The 8,802-nt window shown below is 55.9% G+C and overlaps 3 protein-coding genes across 3 annotated transcripts; all 3 read left to right on the top strand.

Annotated features, from left to right (window-relative positions):
- Positions 1–253: 253 nt before the first annotated feature.
- On the top strand, positions 254–1,268 carry SYB1 (SNAP receptor, synaptobrevin; the record flags this gene model as incomplete). Its single annotated transcript, XM_053185026.1, has 3 exons — positions 254–361; positions 898–1,129; positions 1,249–1,268. The coding sequence occupies 3 exons, from the start codon at positions 254–256 to the stop codon at positions 1,266–1,268; spliced, it is 360 nt and encodes a 119-aa protein (XP_053031008.1).
- A 2,579-nt stretch (positions 1,269–3,847) lies between these two features.
- Positions 3,848–6,580, top strand: ARG6 (Protein arg-6, mitochondrial; the record flags this gene model as incomplete). Its single annotated transcript, XM_053185025.1, has 2 exons — positions 3,848–6,473; positions 6,525–6,580. 2 exons carry the CDS (start codon positions 3,848–3,850, stop codon positions 6,578–6,580), a joined length of 2,682 nt encoding a protein of 893 aa, XP_053031007.1.
- Positions 6,581–7,901: 1,321 nt separating this feature from the next.
- On the top strand, positions 7,902–8,342 carry COL26b_012379 (uncharacterized protein; the record flags this gene model as incomplete). Its single annotated transcript, XM_053185024.1, has 2 exons — positions 7,902–8,057; positions 8,157–8,342. The coding sequence occupies 2 exons, from the start codon at positions 7,902–7,904 to the stop codon at positions 8,340–8,342; spliced, it is 342 nt and encodes a 113-aa protein (XP_053031006.1).
- Positions 8,343–8,802: the final 460 nt, after the last annotated feature.

The following is an 8,802-nucleotide window of genomic DNA, read 5'->3' as shown; positions in this document are numbered from 1 at the left end:
TTAACCACCTCATCAACCTCCCACGCCCGCCAACCACCCATCCTTTCTCCTCTTTTTTTCCAACCACACTACACCTTCGACCGCCTACCAAACTACTGCTACCGATCCTCATCTGCCTCGAGCAACAAACTCCCGGCCATCACCGAATTCTAAATCTTGCATCTCGCAACTCCGAAACATATTTTAATCGACCCGCTTGCCGCGTCGACCCGCTTCCGCATACCCTTTTCGCACCTCCGTCACCACAGCGACAATGCCCGAAGACGCCCCCTACGACCCCTACATCCCCAGCGGCCAGGCCGCCGGCGGCGCGCAACAGCAAGGAGCTGGCGGCAATGCGAGGACGCAGGCTTTGCAGGCTGTAAGTTGCGATGCTTTTCTTGGCCGAGCTCGCTTTTCTCTCGATGGACTGGATCGTTGGTTGCCCCGGATTGTCTGACGCCTGATGACGACGACCCGACCGAGCTACCCGCCCGATTGAACATGTCGCCCATGACGCCTGATTGGGTCATCACAACAATTCACCAGCACAACCCGCTGATCGCGATGACCACGGCAATAATGGCGGCGATTGACAGAGGGACGATGTACGGTCGCTGTTGGGCTTGCTATCGCGACGGGAAAAAATCAGCCCCTGTCTGGCTATGCGGGTGTCCAGTCTTTCAGCCTGGTGACGACATTAGCGACCGCGACGGCAACAACGAAGACTGCATCGACCGGATTCCATCAGCGGTCTTCGTGGAACCCGACGCCAAATTTCTCCGTCATCCGCCGCTCGAAAACCCGATTCTCGCGTTTTTCCGTCGTTGGCGTCGCAATCAGGGGCCGGATCCGTTTCGCTAACTGCGCGCTCGTAATCGTGTCACCAGAGTCATGTGCTGACGTTTCTATTTATAGCAAATCGACGACACCGTCGGCGTGATGCGTGAGAACATCAACAAGGTCTCCCAAAGAGGCGAGCGTCTTGATGCTCTGCAAGATAAGACCGACAACCTGGCTGTCTCGGCCCAGGGCTTCCGTCGGGGCGCCAACCGCGTCCGCAAGCAGATGTGGTGGAAGGACGTCAAGATGCGCATGTGCTTGATTGCCGGCATCATCATCCTTATCCTCATCATTGTCATTCCAGCGGGTGCGTTTTCCCCCTTCAGTGCGCCTTTCCTTTGGATGGTTCGCATTTCTTAAGTCTCGTTCGGCTCTAATCTTGGTTTTGCAATTTAGTCGTTGCAACCCGCTAACTTACCCGCCCAGTTGTTGCTACCCGCAAGTAACTAGATACCACCATTTTTGCATCACACGACCCCCTGGGTCCATGGTTATGGTCCGTCCTCATGATATGGAATGAAACGTCAGATATCTCGCAGGCTTCGAGCAACCGTGGGAGACTAGGGGAAGAGTCGGCACACAGGGCCAACTCTATGGGATAATGACTTGGGAAAGGGGCGGAGGTTGTTCGAGACGGACTCCGATCTTCTTCGATGGTCTGCATGCAAGAGGCTGTCGGCCGGCTACGGAATCCGCTCCGGTGCAGTCGGCCCGGTCAGTTCGGCTGCGGATCGACCGCATGTATGTATGAGGGATGGCAGGCGTTTGCGTAATTGAATTCTTAAATGGCCCTGAATATGCGTCTGTTTCGTCTCTTCGTGAAGAACCTGTAGATTATCTTCGGTGATGCCCTGCAGCTAATCAGCATCTCCTGAACACACTCTGGGGCGGGACTCAGAGGATGATGCTCCGTAGCACGAAGTGAGATAGCAGATATCCCGTGTCTGTATTTTAGCATCTCGAGATAGTGACATGTCCAAGAACGCGAAAGAAGCTCTTTGCAAGGCAGTCTGCGAGAGAATGCATCGACATCTTCCACATCATGTGATGAACCTACACATCTTATGGGAGCATCTACAAAGTGATCTACAACGGGCGCGGTGCAGTCGGTCCCCGAGTCTATGATTCACGATCGATACGGATACCCATATGCGCCTTAATTTCCATTACGTCGTATATGGAGGTAGTCCGAGATGGAGGGGGGTGTCTAGACGTGCAGCCGAACAACGTGCTCAAGAGGGAACTTGTCTTTTTTCTCCAGTGTTCAAGGGTGTCTTGGCCGAATGAGACGGGGTCCTGAAACGTCGTGGCCCAAAGTCATCGGCTGTCCTGCCGATGGGCATATGCAGTGTGGACGAACGGAATCACACAAGGGAGGCACTGCGCAGAATAGTATCCTTGGAAGAGGGGACGGGATCCACGATGTCGAGCGGTGTATCGAATGCAAGCTTAACGGGCGGCCGGCGTTCGGGGGGTTCAGGGCCAGGTTCGTCTCATCAAAGCTCGGAGGGGATCGCCGTTCCGTCGGCGTTGCAAGAGCTTGGCTACGGAACCGAGGAGGCGTTTAAAGTTGCATTTCCGCTGTTTGCAGGTTCCCACCGGTTCCTGGGAACAGACGGTCCAGAGGGACGGGGAGGTTGTCGCTGGTACTGATGCTACTGTTGCGTTTCTCCATGTTCAGGCTGAAAGTCTTTCCGGTGGTTGTGCAGTTATTTTCAACCTCATCGCCAACGCTCATCATCTCAGTCACCTTGGGGTGTGTTGCGAAGTACTGATCTTGTCGATTCCTGGAAGGTTGCGACGTCGTGGCTGCCTCGGCTCGAGCTTGCGTGCTTCTTCTTGTGTGCCTCCTTCCCCACCGGGCAAGATGAAAATTTTCAAGTAATTGCTTTACCAGGGCAACTGCCGCAGATGCTGCCTCTTTTAGTGTCTTCAACGTCCCTCCCGCAGGACTTGGTGATGGGTACGTACCGGCAGATTCCTTATCAGATCCGATCAATAACCGGACTGTCGACCCAATTGGCCGACGGAGCCACAGGGCAGAGCAATGAGAGGCTGCGCTGGGCGGGCGAGGAGCCACACTTGGAGGGGAGGAGACACTGGACACACTACTGAGGGGAGGGGGGATGAGGAGGGGGGCCACAGTGTGCCACAGCCCACTCTGGCAGTCACCCACACTGCCCTGGTCACAGTGCGCAAGTACCTTACCCGGCGACAGACCTACAGCTGCAGCAGCAGAGGTGAGGTGCAGAAAGGGCGCGGACCTGCCGCCTGTGAGCGGTTTCGGTCAATTTTTTTTTCTTACGGGCTGTGAGCGCAGGTGCAGTGCTCGCGCGCTCGGAGCCCCCCCTGCCCCTCCTCCACACCTCCACTGCATCACACTGTACGCAGACCAAAGTGCCCACACTCGCCGGCCTGCCCACCACAGCAAGCAGCAACACTAGCAGCAGCCCACCATCCACCCGCCCACCACGACGTCCAGTCCAGTCATAGTCTCGCAGGCCTCAAAAAGTAAAAAGCCTCGCTACTGCTCCCGACTCTTGCCCTTCTCCCCTCCCGCTCCTCGAACATAGTCCCTCTTTGCTTGCTCTCCCCCGTCCGCAACTCGTCTTTTCTGCCCCGGGCTGCCAATTGAGCCTCTTGTTCCCTCGTTGGCGTCGCCAATTGACCAGCTATCGAATCCAGCTGGCCCGCCAAAGAGCAAGAAACAGACAGAGACAGACAAGAGAGTGGTAGCTCGCTTGTCCGGGTCTGCTGAGGTGTACAGTTCAGTGTGAAGTCATACTCTGCCTGACCAATCCACCGACGTTTTGAGGTGTTCCAATTCGAAAGAGGTGTGTAGCTTACGTCCTGCCCTCTGACTCCCGGAGAATGAGAGCGGGAAAAAAAAACACACATCATGCCAATGCGGTGTTGTGCGCGACATCGGCTCGGCGCAGAAACCCCTCCTCCATACCGCTACCTTTACCACTGCCGCCGCCACAGAATGGGCTGACCTGTTTGCCGTCCAGTCCCAGTAGCCACGATGCTCTCCGCAACCTCTGCCGTTTTCCGGGCCGGCGCCCGTCGAGCCGTTCCTCGCGTCGTCCGCCAGCGTCAAGCCGTCGCCGGTGCCCGCGCCAACCCTTTCCAGCGCCTCAATGCCATCCGCGCCCTGTCCAGCACCAGCTCCCAGTCCGAGCAGGCCAACCGCGACCGCACCCGAGCCATCATCATCAGGACCCTGAGCCAGATCGGTAGCCGCCGCGAGGGCCAGCAATACCTCTCCTACTTCACCTCCGTCTCCTCCCAGAAGTTCGCCGTGATTAAGGTTGGCGGTGCCATCCTCACCGACTACCTCGATGACTTGTGCGAGAACATTGCCTTCCTCTACGAGGTCGGCCTCTACCCCGTCATCGTCCACGGTGCTGGCCCTCAGCTCAACCGCCTTCTCCAGGAGGCCGGCGTCGAGCCCGAGTTCGAGGAGGGCATCCGCGTCACCGACCCCAAGACCCTCACCGTCGCCCGCAAGCTGTTCCTCCAGGAGAACATGAAGCTCGTTGAGAAGCTCGAGAGCCTCGGTGTCCGCACCCGTCCTCTGACCACCGTCCTGACCGCCGACTACCTCGACAAGGAGAAGTGGAACCTGGTTGGCAAGATCACCAGCGTCGACAAGGCCCCCGTCGAGCTCGCCATCTCGCAGGGCTACGTCCCTATCCTCACCTCCATGGCTGAGACCACCGAGGGCCAGATCCTCAACGTCAACGCCGACGTCGCTGCCGCCGAGCTTGCCCGCGCGCTTGAGCCCCTCAAGATCGTCTACCTCTCTGAGAAGGGCGGCCTGTTCAACGGCGAGACTGGCGACAAGATCTCCCACATCAACCTCGACGAGGAGTACGACCATCTCATGTCCCAGTCTTGGTGCCGCTACGGTACGCGCCTCAAGATCAAGGAGATCAAGGAGCTTTTGGAGACCCTGCCGAGAACCTCGAGCGTTGCCATCATCCACCCTAGTGATTTGCAGAAGGAGCTGTTCACTGATTCCGGCGCCGGCACCCTAATCCGCCGCGGCGACAAGATCGAGTCTGCCGACAGCATCGCTGCATTCCCCGACCTTGCCAAGCTGAAGCAGACCCTCATCCGTGACAGGGAGGGTATGGATGCCGAGGCCACCGTCGACCGCTACATTGAGTTCCTCAAGGGTACTCCCTTCAAGGCCTACTACGACGAGCCCCTCAACTGCCTCGCCATCGTCCTGCCCCCCAACGCCGAGCGCTCTCACCCGACCCTCGCCACCCTGACCGTCACTAAGGAGGGCTGGCTCAGCAACGTCACGGAAAACGTCTTCCATGCCATCAAGAAGGACCACCCCAAGCTCGTCTGGACCGTCAGCGAGGAGGACGAGAACCTCACCTGGTTCTTCGACAAGGCCGACGGCAGCTTTTCCAGCAAGGGCAACCAGCTGTTCTGGTACGGCATTGACAACCTCCAGGAGCTGGGTGTCCTCACCGATGAGTTCAACGCCCACGGAAGAGCCATGCTCGGCGACTCCAACCTCGAGGCCCGTCTGCGCCGCGCCGCCCAGGTTTCCAACCGCAACCTGTCTCAGTCTAGCCAGCCCGCTCAGGCTCGCGCATTCTCCACCATGGCCCGCCGTCCTCAGTGGGCCCCGGCCGCCGCCCGTCTCAACGGCAAGCGCACCTACGCCACCACCACCAACCCTAACCCTCCCCTGGGAAAGAAGAACGCCTCTAACGACGTTCCCTCCCGCGTTGCGCTGATTGGTGCCCGTGGCTACACCGGCCAGGCTCTCATCGACCTCATCAACTCCCACCCCAACATGGACCTCAGACACGTCTCCTCTCGTGAGCTTGCTGGAAAGAAGCTCGAGGGATACACCAAGAGGGAAATCACCTACGAGAACCTGAGCCCCGACCAGGTCACCGAGCTCGAGAAGAAGGGTGCCATTGACTGCTGGGTCATGGCTCTCCCCAACGGTGTCTGCAAGCCTTACATCGAGGCCATTGAGGAGGCTCGCAAGGGCGGCGCTGACCACCGCAGCGTCATTGTCGACCTGTCCGCTGACTACCGCTTCGACAACACCTGGACCTACGGTCTTCCCGAGCTCACCAAGCGCTCGGAGATCTACAAGGCTGATAAGATCTCTAACCCTGGCTGCTACGCCACTGCTGCCCAGCTCGGTATTGCTCCTCTGGTCGAGCACCTCGGTGGCGCCCCCTCCGTCTTTGGTATCTCCGGCTACTCTGGCGCTGGTACCAAGCCCTCCCCCAAGAACGACATCAACATGCTCAGGGACAACCTGATGCCTTACAGCTTGACGGACCACATTCACGAGCGTGAGATCAGCTCCAAGCTCGGTGCCGAGGTTGCCTTCTCCCCTCACGTCGCCTCTTGGTTCCGCGGCATCCAGGCCACGATCCACATCCCGCTTAACAAGACGTTCACCTCTCGTGACATCCGCCAGATCTACCAGGACCGCTACGCCGGTGAGAAGCTCGTTAAGGTCGTCGGCGAGCCCCCCTTGGTCAGGAACATCATGAACAAGCACGGTGTCGAAATCGGCGGTTTCGCTGTCCACAGCAGCGGCAAGCGCGTCGTCGTCTGCTCCACCATTGACAACCTGCTCAAGGGTGCCGCCACCCAGTGCCTGCGTAAGTCTTCCCCGATTTGCTTTTCGAGAGCTCTACTAACACCTGGCCTAGAAAACATGAACCTCGCTCTTGGCTACGCGGAATACGAGGGCATCCCCACCATGTAAAGGGGACGCGGTCAACTTTCAAGAGACGGAACGAAATAGATTCATAAGGCTCGGCGCGGAACAACCCACACACAAACTTTTAACGGAGTCAAACCGGTTCAAAAAAGCATATTTTCCTTGAAGCTGTCAGACGGTCCTTTTACACTTGGTTACCCAGTTCTTTTTTTATTTTTTATTTTTGCCTCTGCGGAACGACTGGTGTTCACTCTACACGTTTGCTATTTTGCTCGCGTTTCTCGGGCCTGGGTTGGCGGGTCGGTGACGGTTTTCTTAAACGCGCGGTTTGTGTATGCTTGTATATAACCGGGTACGAGTCAAAGAGTAATTACACAGATTCAGAGCATGACGATGGTCAAGACGTTTGCGTGAGTTGAGTGTTGTTGACGGCGGCACTTGCATGACGGTCGACAGAAATGATGAGGTTTGTCACGTTTATTTGCCAAGACTGATTATTCGAATGAAATAAACCGAAAGAGACTTGTCTATCGGCGGACGGGTGACTGCGTTACCTTTAATCGCCTTGTGCCTTCCAGCCTCCAGCCTCCAGCCTCGCTGTTCAAAGTTGTATCGCAGCGGGGTCTCGAATAGGCGAGTGTTGCTCGAGATCTCGCTTGGAATCTATAACCAAACTCTAAAGAGCTCTTCAGTTGACTTGGTAACCCAGCAGAGAGTTTCAGCGCGTGTATATTAGACGCAAAGCTTAGCCGTAGCCTCTCTCATTGTCATTCTACTGGAAATGCCTATTCGCTCTACAGAAAACTGGTCGGCATTCTCGTCATGATAGTTACAGCACGCCCTGTAGTCCGCAACGGCGCCCCCGACGCCAAATAAGGGGCGCAGGTCAATTATGCTTTTTCTGCCTGCGTGCGGTCGGATTGCCAGCTGTCTTGAGCTTTGCTAGTCCTGACTCGGGCAAACCCAGACGGTTGGTTGCAAGGGAAGAACTTGGGGTCTAAGAATATCTAACCTAACCAACCGCATTAAGATTAATATACGCGGGAAAAGTTGTATGCTGGCCTTCAAACCTAGTTTAATTGCGGCTTCTGCTCCCTACGAGGCTGGACTTCATTTGTGTGAAGCCGCCAAGGCTAGGCGAGGTGTTCGGCCAGGCCTGCGATTGTAGGTTGCGGTGGTCATATGGCTTTGCTGATCTTTAATCTGCGTGACTCGGCCTGACGGCCGCTGGGTTTGGTTTTTCTTTATGAAGTCTGTTTGCGCCATCCAAATCCGTGATGGCATCTTGTTGTTGGAGTTGTATTGTCGCTTTCGGTTTGAGTCCACACAACCACGTTCTTTCTATTACCAAATAAGACAACCCACGATGCATCCCTCAACCTTCCTTACGATTGCATCCCTCGCCGCCGGCGCGATGGCCGCGCGCTCGATGGGCTACTGCATGAACTCGGACCGCTCCGGCGGGGACATTGGGTTGACCAAGTTCTGCTGCGATCCGCAGTTCGATTTTCGTCTCAACGAGGTACGTTTACGTTCATTGAGCCAACACCTCCCCTTCTTTTTCTCTCGTGATGCACCCGCCCCCGAAATTCTTCTTGCTAACGAAACGGGTCTAACACAGGCTGGCGTCTGTAACATCCCCACGGACAGCTGCTACAGCATCGCCGAGTGCTGCCAGACGGACTTCTACACGTTCAACACGTGCCCGGACACGTTCCCGTGCGAGAACAGCGCGGTCGATAAGGTGTGCAGGAGGGGCTCTGGGTATGTTGACCCGGGCCAGCCGAAGCAAGCGAGGGACGAGTAAGGGGGTGTTGAAGGATGGATGCTTCGGTGTTGCATGGCGATTTGTCTAGATCACGGTTGGAGTTAGCTTTTGGGAGGTTCTATAAGATTCCCCATGGAGAATTTATATTTTCACTTCGTCTGGCAGCAATGATTCATTGCATCTGCGAAAGCAATCACTTGGTTTATACGTGAAGAGCTCAAAAGCATTACAGAAAGTCAGTATGTAGAAATGCTTCTAGATGTCACGGAAGAGTGCTGTTGAATCTCTATCATTCTTATCTCTTTTATGAGATCTACTCGTATTATCACTATTGTTTCTTTTATCCTTGTCGTCCCTGTTATCTCTATCGTTTCTATCGTTTCTATCGTTTCTATCGTTTCTATCGTTTCTATCGTTTCTATCGTTTCTATCGTTTCTATCGTTTCTATCGTTTCTATCGTTTCTATCGTTTCTATCGTTTCTATCGTTTCTATCGTTT

The sequence above is a fragment of the Colletotrichum chrysophilum genome (genome assembly GCF_026319265.1).
Source record: "Colletotrichum chrysophilum strain AFK26 chromosome Unknown scaffold_174, whole genome shotgun sequence".
NCBI classification, from domain to species: Eukaryota; Fungi; Ascomycota; class Sordariomycetes; order Glomerellales; family Glomerellaceae; genus Colletotrichum; species Colletotrichum chrysophilum.
This window is presented reverse-complemented; position numbering and strand designations above follow the sequence as displayed.